Here is a 17,570-nt window from a genome sequence, read left to right as displayed (position 1 = left end):
CTTTGCTCTCTTTACCGCCTCTTGCCTCCCAGTGCCCCTCACCCGCTGTCAGACAGGGCACAACCACTCACTAAGGATGCCTTTCCAGCCTGTGCGAAATCTGGCTCCACCCAGCGGGAGGAGGAGTCTGCAGGTTTAAACGTGATGTTAAAAATAATGATAGGGCTTCCCCGGTGGCGCAGTGGTTGAGAGTCCGCCTGCCGATGCAGGGGACACGGGTTCGTGCCTCAGTCCGGGAGGATCCCACATGCCGCGGAGCGGCCGGGCCCGTGAGGCGTGGCTGCTGAGCCTGCACGTCCGGAGCCTGTGCTCCGCAACGGGAGAGGCCACAGCGGGGAGAGCCTTGCGTACCGCAAAAAGAAAAATAATAATAATAGTAATGATAGTCACTATTTGTCAAGCATCTGTTATTACCTAACATATTAATAATTTAGGGGGAAAATCTACAAGTTAAAAGTTGTTGTCTCCACTTTCCAGATGAAGATACTGAGTCTTGGAAAAGTGAATGTGGATGTCCAGCCGCACAGTTGAGCCTCAGCTGCAGGTTGATTTCGTTCAAATCAACCATGCTTATTGCACGTCAGCTACGATCAAAGCTTCCGATTACTGATGCTCTGGGAACATTTAGCAGGAGAGCCTTGGGCCCAAGCTCTGTTTTACAGATGAGCAGACAGCAGCCTGCAGAGGTGGGTGGTTCACCCACTGTCTCGCAGCTGGTCAGCGGTATCCAGACCCCTGGGCCAGTATTCTGCCAACTGCCTCACTGGGCATCCGGCCTGCGGGTCCAGAGCCATGCTGTGAGGGGGATGCTGTACCCTGTTTGCGTCCATCTATCCCTATCTCACCCTGTGAGATCCAGCACCTCCTCCTCCATGAAGCCTTCTTCACATTCACCCCGCCCCCGGGCAGAGGTCCGCTTCCCTCTGCTCTCCCAGCGCCACATGCATGCTGCTGCGTCACTGTGCAGCCATACTTCTGCCTCCCAGCTGGATGCCTCCGAGGCAGGAAAAGGAGCCCCGCCCCCAAAAGCTCTCTAAGCGGGTAACTCCCAGTACCTCCTGCACCAACTTGCCCCCGAATAGCTTACCTCATAAAAGCTGGGATTTGGGATCCCATCACCGCCCAGGGTGTGGAATGGGACGCCGTCTCCAGCGCGGTGCCCAGGCCTGACCCTCAGCGCAGCCCTGGCAGCACGGCCTTCTCAGTCATCATGCTCGTCTGTCTTCTCTCCCCATCTCTGACGGAGACAGGGAGGTTCTGCCAAGTTCTCTGCTTTATCACCTTCCTATAAGGAGACAGATGATTATCCTTCCACTCCCTGACATCCCCCTCATTCCTCTTGGTGCTGACAATGCTCACTGCCGCCTACCCCTCTGCCTGGGTCCCTCCCAGCCCCTCCTTGCCCGCCATGGACCCTGCAGCACACCAATCGAGGGACCCCCCCGCCCCAAGTCCACCTCTGCCAGCCCCCTGCCCTCCTCCCTCCCCACTGCTCCCAGCTTAGACTCAGGTCTGAATCCAAAGGTAGGCAAGTCCAAGGCCTCTTCTCACTAGGGGCCATTTCGAGGCATTTTCCTCCTCTTTTATAATGGTTATTTAATGAACAACAAATCACCCCCAAACTTTAGTGGCTTAAAACAACAGGAATCATTGATTGTCCTTATGGTCTCTGTGAGGTAGGAGTTCAGAGCATCTTGGCTGGGCAGTTCAGGCTTGGAGCTGCTAGAGCTGCCATCATCTGGAGGCTTGACTAGAGCTGGTGGACCCACTTCCAGAGGAGCTCGTTCCTGTGTCTGGCAAGTTGGTGCCGGCTGTGGGCAGGAGACCTTAGTTCCAACACACGTCAGCGTCACTCCACAGGGCTGCTTGAGTGTCCTCACAGCATGGCAGCTGGCTTCCCTCCAAGTGGCCAAGGCAGAGTCTTCGGCGCTTTTATGATTTAGCCTTAGAAGTCACACACTGTCACTTCCATCATTTTCTATTAGTCCTATAAGCTAGCCCTGATTCAGTGAGGGACAGAACTATATACCTCCCCTTTTAAAAGCATAAAAGGCTAAGTCATCAGCTGACCTAGGAATGCATTTCCTGAATTTCTTTCTCTCTTTCTCCATGAATGGGCATCTGATATACTTATCTCTTGTTCTAGGGACATGGAGATAGACAAGGGTCCTTCCCTAGAGGAACTCATAGTCAAGTGGGGGAGATAGTCCATCTTGAGAAGTGCCAGGAGAGAGATATGTACAAAATTTTGGGAGCACAAAGCACAGGTCATTACCTATCTGGGGGAGTATGGAACGCCTTTGCAGACAAGAGATATTTGCTCTGGGTCTTGAAGGATGAGTAGGCGTTCAGCAGGTGGAGAAAAGAGAAAGGACACTGCTCCATGCAGAGGTAATAGTGAGAGCAGCGGCAGAAAGTTATGGCAGCATATGAAGTTGCAATTGTGGAAGGTCTTGAAGGCTGTGATAGGGAGTTTGGACTTTCTGTATCAGGAGCCACTGAAGGCTTCAGGCCAGAGGAACACCTGGGCAGAGCTTTGTGGTAGACTGGACATGACTGGCAGGGACAGAGGGTGGAGGCAAGATGACTGGTCAGGAAACTGCTGCAGGAATCCCCCAGAGGAGTAAAGACTCTCTGAGCTGGGCCCGTGGGGACTAGAAAGGAGAGGTGGGTTCAGGGGGTGGGGATTTATTAGTAGGTGGAGCTGATGTGATGTGGTGAGAAGTTGTCTCTGTGGGGGGAGCACAGGCAGGTCTGAAGGTCATGACCAGCCTTTCCACTGTCTCTTCCCCTGGGGCCTTCCTTTCCCAATTCTTGGCTCCTTGTGGCTGACCCATCCCAGTCTGTACTCAGGTCCTGAGCACAACAGCCCTGCCTGTCTATGTAAGTCCTCTTATTCAGGGTTTGCTCTTGTAGGAAAAAGTGTTCAGAATTATTAGGGAGGCCAAAGGGTCGTCATGCCCATTGGCCTAGGATTGAGGTTCTTCAGTGTTTCAGGCCACAGACTTCTTTGAGAATCTACTGAAAGCTATGAACCATCTTCCCAGGGAAGAGAATAAAAACACATTTGTGTATACAAGTTTGCAAACAATGTCAGAGGGCTCACAGCCTCCTTGAAGTCCATCCTTGGGTCTCTGGACCCCAAGTTAAAAGCCCCAAGAAAGCCCCAAGCCTAGGAAGAAATTAGAAAATAAGGAGAGGAAATGTTTGACTCACCAAACATCTGTTCTTTACTTCCTCGTTTAATACCCCTGGAACAGCGAGAAACAGGAGGCAGCATTTACCCAGGATCGCCCCTGGTGGCCCCAGCCTCACTTGGTGGGTTTATTTCCATTATTATAGTAATTTTCGGGCTGCGGGCTACAATTTTCACTTGCAGTGAGGTATTAAGTTGATATTACCCCACCTGTAATTGTCATACAAAATGATCCTGGACATGGGGAAGTGAATGCTTTTTCAAGACGGCGTTTTCCTACGAATGCTGGGTTTTAGGGCTCTGCCTCTTTAAATATGCAGGATTTCGGTGTGTGCGGCCGGAAGTCAGAGGTCAGCGTGGTGTGGTGGGCTGGAGCTGCTGGCCCAGAACACAGTGAGGCCTTGGCAGGCTGGGATGGACACAGACTGGGCAGCAGAGCCCAAGGCTCGGGGGTGGGCTTATGTGGCTACCAGGAACTATGTGCTGTAACCCAGGCACGCGGCAAATCCCGCATTTATGTTCTGTACGTCAACTTAATTCGACTCCAAGCCCAAGTTCCCCTGAGTTGGTGGGAGATTCAGCTCTAATCATTCTCGGAGCTTCCTGGGCTCCCCCGTAGGGCCAGGTGAGGCCCTGGGGTCTTACACAGTGCTGTGCAGCTGGAGGGGGCCCCACCAGACACCAGGCATCTGTCCACGCCAGTGATGCCCTTGGTTCCAGCCCTTGAGATCTGCTTCGTCTCTAAAGGTCTTCTTGTCCCGCTGCCTTGCCTTCCCCAGATGCACCCTGCTGGGGTACTGCGCGGACCTCCCTCCCACCAGCATCATCATCACCTTCCACAACGAGGCCCGCTCCACCCTGCTCAGAACCATCCGCAGGTAAGAGCTCTCCCGTCTGTCAGCCTTCCAGGCTGGTGCTTGGTGAGGGCATGTCTGCCCGCGTGGGGAGGGGGACCAGTTCGAGTGTTTCTAAGTACCTGCCAGGCACTGTTCAGGACACTCCACATGTATCTGCTAGTAGTCACTCCTCACGCTCCTATGAGGGCGGCTATTATCCCATTATACAGGAGGAAAGATAGAGGCCTGAGGCATCGGGTTACTTATAGAAGGTCACTGGAAGTCATAGACGACTTGGTCCCAGAGCACGTGCCCTTAACCACTGCGTAGACTGCCTCTAGAACATGAGTTCTCATTTCCACAGCTGATGAGGAAGCCGGGGCCCCGAGAGGCTGAGTACATCCTCCACCCCCAGCATCAGTCTGGGATTAGAACTCGGGTCTGCCAAGAGCATCCAAGAGAGACTCCTTGCCTTCCAGGCTGACCTCTTCTCCTCCTTGGAGGAGTCTTCTGATGCCACGCACCTCCATCCCCCTCAACACATGCGCACACGCGCGCGCGCGCGCACACACACACACACACACACACACACACACACACACACACACACACCCATCAGGGCCTTCTTCTGGGCTGCTTCTCTGCACATCTCTACTCTAGCACTTAATGCATTTTTCCCAGATGTAATCCTCAATGAACTCCTGACGGGTAAGGCCTGTATCTTATTCATGTCCTACCTAACCTCCCTGTGGCATAATAATTAGTCCTACGGCAAAGAGCTGCTTTGGTTAATTCAGGTAAATGACTGAGACTGTGCTGGCACAGAGCAGCCATCCCTGTATCTGCACAGCTAGTGAGCTCTGAAAAGAAAAGAGGCTCTGGGGTACCTAAAACGGCACCAAACTTGGAGTCTGAAGACCTGGGTCAAGTCCCCACCCTACCACTTCCTTGCCTTGTGACCTTGGATAGGTCATTAGCCACATCTATAAAGATGGTGATAGAAAGGTCTTTCATGTTTCAAGTTCTATCACATTTCCCACAAGAAGACATTACCCTGGAACATTTGGGGGCCATTATAATGTGGGGACCCCAGGTCCCCCATGCTTTCCTTACACTATGTTTTTGTTCTCAGGGGCACTTCAGCTGCTGCCCTCAGACTCACCCCTCTCAGCTCTAAGACATATTTCTCGTTCTCTTCCTGCTGCTTCTCCGTGTCTTTATAACAGTAATAATGGTACTTTATGATAATATTAACATGTTAAATGTATGCTGAGCTTTATGGTCCACAGAACACATTTTTTTTTTTTTTTTTTTTTTGCGGTACGCAGACCTCTCATTGTTGTGGCCTCTCCCGTTGCGGAGCACAGGCTCCAGACGCGCAGGCTCAGGAGCCATGGCTCACGGGCCCAGCCGCTCCGCGGCATGTGGGGTCTTCCAGGACCGGGGCACGAACCCGTGTCCCCTGCATCGGCAGGTGGACTCCCAACCACTGTACCACCAGGGAAGCCCCACAGAACACATTTTATCTCTCACTTCAGTTGGAGCCCCGTAGAACCTTGTGAAGTCCAGGTGCACCTAGTGAACGGAGGCCAAGTCCACAGAGCTGGGAAGCACAGGAGCCAGGATTCGGGTTTCTGACTTCCTGGGTGGAAGTGGGGAGCAGTAGGGGTGCAGCCCCAGCGCCTCTGTCTTCCCCCAAGGCCCTGGTGCCCTGCACTCTGAAGGGGACTTGGGGCCCATCGACATGATGCTCTTCAGAAGGCGCCGTGAAGTGCCAGACTGTACCCCCAGTTCTGCTGGGTGCTTTGCTGAGAGAGCTCAGGACCTCTTTCCTGCCTCTCAGGAACTTCAGTGTGAGCCAGGGGCCTGGCTCAGACCCAAGTGTGATGAATGAAAACATCAGAATTAGGGCCCGAGAGCCAGGTATGACCAGACGGGCAGTAACATCATTAGCAGGCAGGGCGGAAGTGAATTTTAGGGGTGGAGGCAAGAAGATTACTTCTAGGAAATTCCGTGGCCAGTTGTCATTTGCCTTGGGAGTCCGTACCTCCCTTTTACTCCCTATCCTGTTGCACAAATAAATCGCTAGCCACTGAGAGAGAATTGAATGAAGACCACCTCCTATCTCACTTTTGTTGATGAAAGGATCTTTTCTAAGGCGTCTTTTCATCTTTAACTTTCTAGAATTCTCATGGCTTTGCTGCCAGGCTCTGGCAAGGGAAGGATGCTCGAGGAACTGGGAAGGACCGAGTTGCCCTCTCGTCCCTCCCATGCAGCGCCTGGCCAGGCCTTGGTCCCTCTGCCCATCCCTGCCCAAGCTCCTGCATTAGCCGGGGATGGGGGGTGGGGGAAGGCACACATGGGGGCGCTCAGAGCCAGGCAGAGGCACGATGTAGTGGGTGATGCGGGGAGGGAGAGAGAGTCACAGCCTTGATGCGATCGGGGACTTTTCTCACTTAAGGACTGAGAAAAGCCCTGAAGAATGGTTTATCTTGACTGGTGTTGCCACGAGACCCTGTGCCTGTGTGAGGCCCAGGGCCGCCCCCTTCTTTTGGAGCATCCTCCGGCCCCCTGCCTCCCAGGGGGGCTCTGGAGCATGCTGACTGGCCAGTTTATATCTAGAATCTCCTTGCTGTGGCTTTTGCTAATAGCCTAGATTTAGAAGAGAAGTCTCTCAGATTCAGGTGGTTAAGAAATTGGACCCTGGGGCCAGATTTGCCCACTCTGCCCTTACCAGCTGTGTGACCTTGGGCACCTCCTTCACCTCTCTGCCTCAGTTTCCTTTTCTGCCATACAAGGAATACTGGTAATAACTGCCTCACCTGATTGTGGAGAGGAGGGAATGACTTCAGGTAGGTGAAGGCCTTGGAACGGCGCCTGGCACAGAGTGAGCCTGGGTAGGGACAGCAGGTGCCATGAGGCACCCCCAGCCTGGGTAGGCAGCAGGGTTCTGATGCTGTGACTCTCAAGCTTGAGCAGACATCAGAATCCCCTGGAGGGCTCGTTAAAACATGGTTTCTTGGGCCCCATCCCCACGTATTCCAACTCAGTAGGTCTAGAGTGGGGCCCAAGACTTTGCATTTCTAACAGGTCCCCAGGTGATACTGATCCTGCTGGTTCTGGGATCACATGTTGAGAACCAGTATCGCCATCATTGTCAGTCCTCAGATTCCGGGAGCAGCTGCTGGGCACCAGGCAGGGTGCTAAGCTCCTTTTCTGTGGCTGAGGCAGTGTGCTGACAGTTCAGTACTTGCTGAAGCTCTCCGGGCAGTGAATGGCAGATCCGCAGACACAGCACTCGAACCCAAGTCGGTCTGACTCCAGAACGACTAAACTCAACTGTCAACCGGCCCCAGGTCTTCATTCAACCGGTAGTTATGGAACGTCTGGTAAACGCTGCCTGCCTATAGCCCCGTGCAGTTCTCAAAGCAATTTCAAATACATTTCCTCATTTCATACACACAATAACCTGTGAAGTAGGTCAAGTGTTAACATCACCTGCCTTTGCAAGGAAGATGTAATTACAGATGGAAATGAAGGCTGGGACCTTCCCAGTGTCTTGCTCAGGATCACATCGTAGTGGATGGTAGAGGCTGCCTGGCCTCCCACGCTGCTGTACCTGCCATCTCTCAGGGGTCTCCGGGGGGCCCCATGGTTAGGGCGCGGCGGGCAGAAGGTGTAGACGCTGCCGGCAGCCGCCCTCTGGCAGAGAGCGAGCTGTGGATAGGAGACTCAGTTCTAGGATAATTCCCAGGACGAGCGTGACCCCCCCCATGCGCCCATGAGGCGAGCACTCACTCCCCTGCGAGGCTGTGAAAAGAAAGGGCTCAGAACAGTGCAGTGGGGGTGAAGCAAGGAAAAAGCCGGGCCCTGGAGGAAAGGGAGGGTCGGCTTGGCTGTAGAGGGACTGGTGAGCTGTCCTGGCAGAGAACTGGTGAGACCAAAGGAGGGAGATGGAAGCCACCAGGGTCCAGGGGATGAGGGTGGGGTGTGCAGAAGAGAGGACCCAGGGGGACCATCTGGGCTGAGCCAGGTCCCCTGGGCTGGACTTGACCTGCCTCCTTCTCCAGCCACCCCAGGCACCCAGAGCACCTGCCCATCTCAGGCCCTCCCAGCCCCGAGTCACTTTTTCGGTGCTCCTACCATCACTCCAATTGCTCTGTTTAGAGGAGCAAAAACCAGCCAGGTGTCACTAGGAAATGGTGTAATTAGCACTTACCGCTGACGATTTCATTCTTTTTCATTTTTTCTTCTTTTTTAAACCCTGGACATTTTTTATTCGCTAATCATCTCTCAGTTCAACCAGCACAGAGCTGCACGCGATTTACCTTTTGATGTTCACAGAAGACAACTCTTGAATTTCAAAGAGCCGGCAGGGATTTGGGGAGATCGCGTGCAGAAGCTACAGCCGTAATCAAACCTCATTAGAGGGTATTCTTCCAGCAACTTTTTCCTCTCTCTCAGCCTCGCTCTCCCCATCCCACTCTGATTAGAGAGCTGGTTGTTGGGTTTGGTGTGTTTCCTTTCGGATGATTGTGGCGAGGGTTCCCTCCCACCACCTCCTGCCCGCCCTGTCCCCACCTCCCAACAGCGGGCTCAGGGCTTGGGGTCGGGGTTCCTCTCTCCCCCTCACACTAGTTGCCATGGTGAGAACTACGGTTTCATGAATAAAGGTAGCTCCAGGCGAAGTTCTCCTCCTGGAAAGCCTCTGCATCCTGCTTAGAAAGGACAGCTCACCAGAAACAGGGCTCAGGTGCGCACATGCCTCCGCCAGCGCCCATCTGAAGCCCGTCCTCAATACACGCAGGGCGCTGGGTGCCCCACGGTGGGTGGTGTGGCCCGGGAATGTTTCTGAGGAACCGTGCAGTTTGGCATGTTCAGGAGAAGCAGGATCCAGCCATCTCAGGCCTGAAACCCAGAATGAACCCAGAAACCTAACCTTGCCCTGTGGGTACAGATCCACAGCACAGGAGAGGAAATGAAGTCAATTCAAAAATCACCACTGATGCGCAGAACAGTAATAATTGCTACACTTTTTATCACTGTTATCAGCAGACACTGTGCTAAATGTTTTAGAAACGTTCTCCTTTAATTCTCCCAACAGCCCTGTGAGTGATAGGTGCTATTATTATCCCTGTTACACAGATGGGAATACTTCACTGCACAGAGCAGTAAAGCAACCTGCCCAAGGTTACACAGCCTGTAGTAAGTAGCTCCTAGACCACAAGCTTCTCACAGAGCTCACATCTCCTTTGATCCTCATCATACACCCAGCGCCCAGCACATAGTAGGTGTGCACTAAATGGAGTGAATGGTCATGGGCCAAGGCACAGCTGGACTCTGGCAGTACAGACGGTAGCTTGACACGGCCCCTGCCGCCGGGGAGGTGGCCATTTTGATGGGCCAACGAAACCAGCCCTTGGAGTCAGGCTGGTGTGAGAGCCGCAGGAAGCTTCACATACGAACAGCTGAGGGACCCCAGAGGAGGAAGCAGTTCATTCTCACTAAGTGGCTTGGAAAGGCGCTAGAGAGGAAATGACATTTGAATGGATCCTTGTGGCACAGGAGGGGCATTTCACGCTGTGGCAGTGGTAGGAGAACGGCCCTCGGTTGTAACAAGCAGGATGTCTCCAGATAAAGGCACTGGGCACGAGGAGTCTGGAAAGAGGGCTGGCTCCAGGTCGGGAAAAGCCGTGAAGAGCTTGCTGAGGGTTTGGGGTGTAGATTGTGGGGAGCCTTCTGTCAACCTATGCACTTGCATTAGTGAGGAAAGTCACACGATCGGAGATCAGATCTATGCTTCAGAATGCTCACTCTGGAGGTCACAGGAGGATGGCCTGACAGGTCGGGCTACTGAAAAAAAACAGGCCAAAGAGGTTGGATCAGGTTGGAGGTATAAGAGGTGAAGGTGATCTGAGTGATACTTTTCAAGGAAAACCAGCACATCTTGGTCACTGGTGTGAGGCAGGATTTCGGGGAGAGGGAGGGTCGTTGAGGGTGGCACTGGATCTCTGGGTGCTATGTGGGTGGTGGTGACATTCACTAAGACAGAGCAGAGTTGTGTCCCAGTGGCTCACAGTGAGCAGTGTGACTGGACAAAGTTTTCCGGTTGTTCTGAGTTTTATTCTTCAAACGCACTGGTGTCTATTTAAAGCTCAGGTTGAGGGCTTCCCTGATGGCGCCGTGGTTGAGAGTCCGCCTGCCGATGCAGGGGACGCGGGTTCGTGCCCTGGTCCGGGAAGATCCCACATGCCGTAGAGCGGCTGGGCCCGTGAGCCATGGCCGCTGAGCCTGCGCGTCCGGAGCCTGTGCTCTGCAACGGGAGAGGCCACAACGGTGGGAGGCCCGTGTACCGCAAAAAAAAATAAAAAATAAAGCTCAGGTTGATACATGTATTTGCCGCTGGAAGTCATAATGATCTTTCCTCTTTCAATCTCACAGCATATTAAACCGCACCCCTATGAATCTCCTCAAGGAAATCATATTAGTCGATGACTTCAGCAATGACCGTAAGTACCATCGCTCTCCTGTGCTGTGGACACAAATGTCTGTTCCCAGCCCCTGTGTAACCAGCAGAGGTGAGCCCACTGCTTCCCTGGGGGTGGAAGAAGCCTGGGTTTATAGTAGGTTGGAAGACAGTGAGTGTCCAGGCGGGGCTCAAGGAGTACATAAACCTTACATTTGAGAAACAACGTCTTGGGTTCTCTGCCATGAGTCTTTGAGGATCTAACCAGATCAATTCAGTAGATTCTTGATGGGTTTGGTGTGTGTATGCATGTGTGTCACTGCCCCCAACCTACGTTCCTGGACTTGAAGAGACCCCATACCTTCAAAGAGACCCCAAGCCCTGAAGCAGGGCCCATGACTAGAGATTCCTCACTCATATACTCTGATAATCCGTCAGCCTGAGCTGAGGCCACCTACCCTCTTCCTTTCATTCCCATGGCAGGACTCATGGGGAGGGGCTTCAGTCTTGGGGACATCCCATCACTTGGCCATGACACAGTGAGCAGCTGCCTTCCAACCTTCCAACCACTGGTCATTACCATCCGCTAGTCACCCTGTCCAAGAACCTGGGTCCCAGGCAAATTCACGGTCCAAGTCCACTTTCCCCGAGAAAAGCACGAGGGAGGTTTCAGACACCGGTGTGTTCAGTTTGACGGTCGGGTACGATCATCGCAGACGCACTGTTACACTTCAAGTACGGCTCCTCTTCCGGGAGCTGTCATCCCGGCCGCGGTACCGCTGCAGGCAGTCAGCCACATGCAGGCAGAACCGCTTCTTCCCAGTGACAAACCAGGGGAAGCAGGTGACGGCCGCTGGGGACCGCTCCGAGTCCCAGAGGAGTGGAGTCTCTCCCCGCCAGCCCCGATGCCTGAAGCTGGGCGTCGGAGCCACTACCACACTGGGGTCTGCTGTCGGAAGGCTGGAAACCCACACCGCTGACACAGCCTCAGAACCTTGGAAGTCATGCACGAGTGGGTTGTGTACCAGATCCAGGGTAATCAGATCGGACCTGAGTTCTGCAACTCAGTGATCTGATCTCCCTTCCCTAGTGAGAAAGGGGTTGGAGCTGGGGAGACACTCGTCCTGCTGGGAGGTAGCTGGCACTGAGGCTGGAGACGGGAGTGCTGCTGGATTCACTTAGAAGCAGAATAGCTTAGTGGTTAGAGCATGGCTTCTGGAGCCAACTGCCTGGCTTCAAGTCTGAGACCTGTCACTGACTCACTTACTAGCTGTGTGCCTTGGGCAAATTATTGACCTCTGTGCGCATCAGTTTCCTTGCCTGTAAGATGGGGATAACGATGATATATATGGTTTATATAAGGATGGACGTGTTAACATATTTGAAGCGCGTAGAACAGCACCTGGCTCTGAGGAAGCTCCTCTAAGTCTTTGTGGTCACTCTGTAGAGTCCAGACCCAAGCGGAGAGGCTGAGGTTGGCCAACCAGTGAAGCAAAATCAAAGCTTATGATGTGGAGTTCAGAGCCAAGGAGGGCTGGGGCAGGCAGGCAGGCCAGGGCGACCCAGGGTGAATGCCTAGGATGAGTCTCTTGCCTATCCCAGCACATTTCCCTGCATGGTGGAGAGCTGAACCAGCTCTGGGTGACGGGATACACCAGACGGATCCCCTAACAAATAGGGTCTCCTGTATTGAGTCCATGAACTGAAAGGAAACTCCAAAATTTGTCTCATCCATTCTCTGGCCTCCCAGTGGCTTTTTATCAGGCCCCACGTAAGCGAATAGCACTCTGATCATGCTTTGAATGATCTATAAAAAAGCAGAAGTGTCCCCAGGTGACCGTGCCAAGACTTCCCATCTGGCAATGTTCCAGCAAGTACGCAGGCGCCACTGTGTGACTGACCTGCTCCAAAGTGGCCCCCTTGGTGGCCACTTTGCACAGACTGGGCCACGTTGTATTTTGCTAACTGTGGTCAGTCAGCCCCTTCCAAAGCCCACAAACACCCTGGCTTCAAGGCAGGGCACCGCGGTTGGGGGCGGGGACGGCAGGCAGGGCTGCCGCTCACCTCCACCCCCAGGCGCTCAATCCACGTGACCTCTTGTCTTTGCAGCCGAGGACTGCAGACAGCTCATCAAGCTACCCAAGGTGAAATGCTTACGCAATAATGAGCGGCAAGGTGGGTCTGTGCTGCTGGGCGGGGCCGGGGTGGGGGTAGGGGTGGGATGCGTTTGGGCGTGTGTTCTGTGTGGTCCCAGACAATGGAGCGACGCTGGCGCCCACTCGGCCGATTGTCCCTCCTGCAGGTCTGGTGCGGTCCCGGATCCGGGGTGCCGATGTTGCCCAGGGCACCACCCTGACTTTTCTCGACAGCCACTGTGAGGTGAACAGGGACTGGCTCCAGCCCCTGCTGCACAGGGTCAAAGAGGTGAGCGAGGTGGGTTCCGTGCCCCCCACTTCCGTAAGCTCAGGACTTCACATATGTCCTCAATCCCTTGGGGGTTGGGTGGGACAGATTGCTGTCCCCATTTTATAGATGAAGAGAATGGGGGAGCGTGGCCTTCCCCAGGGTCGCCCAGCAGGCAGCGTTGGAACAAAGCCCAGGACCTCTTCTTTGCATCACACTGTCACCCACAGCAGGCCTGCAGGCGGAGCTGCCGATGGCTGGTACATGACACACGCAGCTTCCTGGCCAAGAGAACTGCCCAGAGCGATTTCTCCCAGACGTTAAAAAGTTCCAGAAAGGGAGTGCTGATGAGTGTCATTTGTGAAAAGGAGGCAGTGGAATTAACCAGGCCTCATAATGCAAATCCTGGGGCTTCTGACTTATCTCCAGCCATGTGTCACCCTCATCCAAAGGCCAAGGTGGGAGCCGGGGGTGGATGCTAAGAGACCTGAATTCCTTGCCTCTGTCTGCCCTTAAATTACCCTAGAATTCTGTCTGCTTTCTCTCTCTGGGTCTCAGTTATTCCTCTTGAAATTTAAAAAAAAAATTTTTTTTTAATTTTCCCATCATTATTTTATATTCCCAAAAATCCATCCACCCCTCCCCTGCCTTGATCTGCAGAAAGCACTGCATGCTTAGATGCCAGTGTCTGTGACTAGCATTTATGCTGTTCATTTCCTCCCTGAGTTACTGTCTCCTGCAGCTGCTCTGTGAAGTGGGAAGCCGGGTATTTTTAACATACCCATTTCACAGGTGAGGATACAGCCTCTGGGAGAATCATATAATTTGGGCTGATATTTCCTAGCTGGTACCACCAACACCAGAGGCCTCATTGTTGCCGCAACAGCATCTCCCCTGTGCTGTGGTTATTTCCTTCTCGCTCTTGAAGGTGGTAGGTGGCTCCTTGACTCCTATTGCAAAATGACGGTTTTCAGAGGATGAAGGAATTGAGATGTGTGAACCGCTCAGAGTACTGAGAAATCCTTACCAACTTTGTTCATCCATTGAGAGAACCTCGGTGGGTGTACAGAGTTCCGACACCTGGGCCTAGATGTTAAAAACCATCCCGTGACCACTTTCTCTGAGATCGGGAGGGCTTGTATAAGTGTGTGACATAACCAGGTGAAGAGGTCTGGATGGAGACATAGTCGGTTATGAGCAGACCATTCTGTTGAGGGGCTTGGCCCGGCGCTGGAGGCCCTTCCACGTCCTCCCCTCCCTTTGTGCGCCATCTACAAATGCAGCGAGCCCCCACAAGTCTAACATCTTACAAAGCTAGAATACTTCTCCTCCCTGCCCGTGCCCGACACGCCCACTGCTTCATCTCCCTCTAAGCCCTTCCTGTCCCTGGATGCCCTTCCCCACCTCTCCACAACCCCCTTGCTCCCCAGGGCCTCACCCATGTCTCCCCTCCTCCAGGAAGTCTTTCCTGACTGCGTGGCCAGCGGGGATCACTCCCAGCAAGAATTGCCCACTTACCCCTACAATTTCCTTTTCTGGGTTTAGTTCTCTGTCTCCCTTAACAGATGACAAACCCAGGGCGGCACCAATCACCTCACTGTGGTCACAGAGTAAGGTGCTCAGTGTTTGGAAATGATAATAATACGAAAGTAGATGCAACGGGAGGTGATAAGGTTGGAATAGGAGGAAAACGGGCTCGCTTCGTGCCTCTGAGTTAACTACCAGACATTTATCGAACACCTATTTTGGGCAGAGTTTCGAGGGAGAGTTGGGATGGACCATGGAAAAGGAATCCACACCCTGCTTTCTTCCCCAACCTGGAAACTTTTTTTTTTTTTAACATCTTTATTGGAGTATAATTGCTTTACAATGGTGTGTTAGTTTCTGCTTTTAACAAAGTGAATCAGTTATACATATACATATGTTCCCACATCTCTTCCCTCTTGTGTCTCCCTCCCTCCCACCCTCCCCATCACCACCCCTCTATGGTGGTCACAAAGCACCGAGCTGATCTCCCTGTGCTATGCAGCTGCTTCCCACTAGCTATCTCTTTCACATTTGGTAGTGTATATATGTCCATGCCACTCTCTCACTTTGTCCCAGCTTACCCTTCCCCCTCCCCGTGTCCTCAAGTCCACTCTTAGTAAACCCGGAAACTCTTCAAACTGTGTCGTTTAGGGTTTTCATGGAGGTTTCTTTACATAGGCATGGTTGATGAAATCATTGGCCATTGGTGGTTGAGCTCAATCTCCAGCGTCTCTCCTCTCCTTGGAGGTGGGGGGGAAATGGGGAAGGGAATGTGAGGGGGTTGGGCGTGGGGCTGCAATTTCCAGCCCTTTAATCACGTGGTTGGTTCCTCTGGGAACCAGCCCCCCCCCTCCAAGAGTCACCTCATTAGTAAAAACTCAGATAGAGTGAAAACGGCTTATTATGAGAACAAAAGATACTCCTGTCACCCCCAATCGGTCAGGAAATTCCAAGAGTTTTAGGAGGAACAGAGGCTAAATTCAGATTTCTATTCATATCACAGTGTCACAGTATATACCACATTTTGTTTATCCACTCACCCACTGATGGTCATTTGGGTTGTTTCTGCCTTTTTTACCATTGTGAATAATGCTGCTACAAACATTTGTATACAGGTTTTCCTCTGAGTACCTGCTTTCAGTTCTTTGGGGTACATACCAAGGAGTGGAATTGCTGGTTGTGTGGTAATTCGGTGTTTGACCTATAAGGACCTCCAGGCTGATGTGTCCCTGCAGGATGCTTTCCTCGGGCATCCTTAATGAACCTGGAGGTCCTTTCCTTCCCCGTGGTGCTGAGTCCATCTCTGAAGCCCTCTTTGAAAAAATGCTCTCTTGTGTATCCCTGCACAGCAGTCCTCCTCTAGGAGTCATGCGGCCCCAAGAGTGGGCTCAGCCCCCCAGGCCAAGCTCCCAGTGTCCACCACTGTCTGACCTAAAGCTTTCATGGCAGAGGGTTGCTCAGACAATCCCCAGACTGTGGTCCCACCCTCACCTGCAGAGGTTTTCACCAGACCCGACTCTTGATAACAAGATGGTTCTGCTGAGACATCCCTTCAGGATGGGGAGTGTGGGCGTGTGTCAGCCTCTGTTTCCACGTGTCTTCATATGTGTCTCATCTCAGAGTAAAACATGATTTGATCTTGTGAGTGGAAGTGGAAATTTTAAGCTGTAATTGGAGTTTGGGATTTTCAAAAATAGAAAGAGATAAGGAAGAGGTTGGGCTTGAGCTGTCAGAAGCTGTCCTCAGCTGGTGTTTTCCACATGGAAAATCTCCTTGATTTCCCTTCCTTCCCTTCAATTACATGATGATACTTTGAAACAAGCACCAAGTTGTTAGGTTTTTTAAACAGAGGCTTCTTCCCTGCCACCCTTATCTACATATTCCTTTAGTAGGAAAAAAAGATTTTAAGAAATTTCAATCCCCGTAGCATTTGGCAAATTGATATAAATAATGGCTTACATATGCTTCAGAGCCCTTTCACATGCTTCCTTTCTTGCTCCTTCCAAAAGCCCTGTTAGGAAGGCAGGATAGTTTTGCAAATTATAATTTGCCTTTACTTCATAGATGAAGAAACAGAGTTCCTCAGAGTGTCCTGATTTGCTTAAGGTCAAACGTATTCTAGGGCCTCCCTGGTGGCGCAGTGGTTGAGAGTCCACCTGCCGACGCAGGGACGTGGGTTTGTGCCCCGGCCCGGGAGGATCCCACATGCCGCGGAGCGGCTGGCCCATGAGCCATGGCCGCTGAGCCTGCGCGTCCGGATCCTGTGCTCCACAACGGGAGAGGCCATAACAGTGAGAGGCCCACGTACCGCAAAAAACAAAAACAAACAACAAAAAAAACGTATTCTAGATGTCAGAACCAGAATGGGAACCCAGGTCCCTGGCCCCCCTCTCGCTCCCCCATCCCTCCCTCCAGGCTAACAGACACCCCACATTGTACTCCTCTGCTCTCCTGTCCACCACCTTCCCTAGACAGCAAGGTCTTATTCATCTTTGTACCATCCCCAGTCCCTAAACCATAGTAGGTGCTCAGTGATGCTGGTGGATGCAATGAGTGAATGGTCGTCTCTAGAAGTTCTTTGGTTGCCCGTTTACAATGTGGTTTTAATTATATGAGATGGTGGAGAAAGAAGAGAGGTATGACTGGAGGGGTGATTGATGGCCATTGGCTCTCAGTGGGGCTTGGGCTTGGATTTGTGTCGGAGAGGGGGAGGGGCGTGTTGTTCTGGATCTGCCGGGGATTTCACCAGCTGCCGTTTGAACTTACCTATGGACCTAGCCTTAAAGATAAAGCCACTGGAGCACACAGGTTGGGGAACCTGCAGTGGGTCTGGGCATCTTTATGGAGAGTCCATCCATCCCTGAGCCTGTGTGAGTAGAGGCCATCCTGCTCAGTTGTAATTGATCCACCTGCTTTGCCTCTAGCCATTGACAGTGTCCTCAGAGAGAGTTCATAGCTGGCTCTCTTTAGCCAATGCCAGCTGAACACCTGCTGCCCAGCCAGCTCTGGCCTGGGGCTGAGGGATACAGAAGTGGAGCAGATATGACCCCCAGGGTCCTCAGGGAGGTTTGTGTCCTGTCTTCGAGGGGTCATGTCATCTTCTGCAGCCCCCTCGTAAGGTTGGCCCCACATAGCACTTAGC

General features: G+C 52.6%; 1 protein-coding gene across 1 annotated transcript in view; it reads left to right on the top strand.

Annotated features, from left to right (window-relative positions):
* GALNT14 (polypeptide N-acetylgalactosaminyltransferase 14) overlaps positions 1-17,570 on the top strand; it is a 224,826-nt gene that overhangs the window by 160,584 nt on the left and 46,672 nt on the right. Inside the window, exons 3-6 of the mRNA XM_032652922.1 lie at positions 3,976-4,074; positions 10,474-10,541; positions 12,608-12,673; positions 12,801-12,922. Of these exons, the coding sequence (XP_032508813.1) occupies positions 3,976-4,074; positions 10,474-10,541; positions 12,608-12,673; positions 12,801-12,922 (355 nt within the window). The remainder of the gene's footprint in view (positions 1-3,975; positions 4,075-10,473; positions 10,542-12,607; positions 12,674-12,800; positions 12,923-17,570) is intronic.

Source organism: Phocoena sinus, chromosome 13 (assembly GCF_008692025.1).
Source record: "Phocoena sinus isolate mPhoSin1 chromosome 13, mPhoSin1.pri, whole genome shotgun sequence".
NCBI classification, from domain to species: Eukaryota; Metazoa; Chordata; class Mammalia; order Artiodactyla; family Phocoenidae; genus Phocoena; species Phocoena sinus.
The sequence above is the reverse complement of the archived record's forward strand: the minus strand, read 5'-3'. Positions and strand labels throughout refer to the sequence as shown.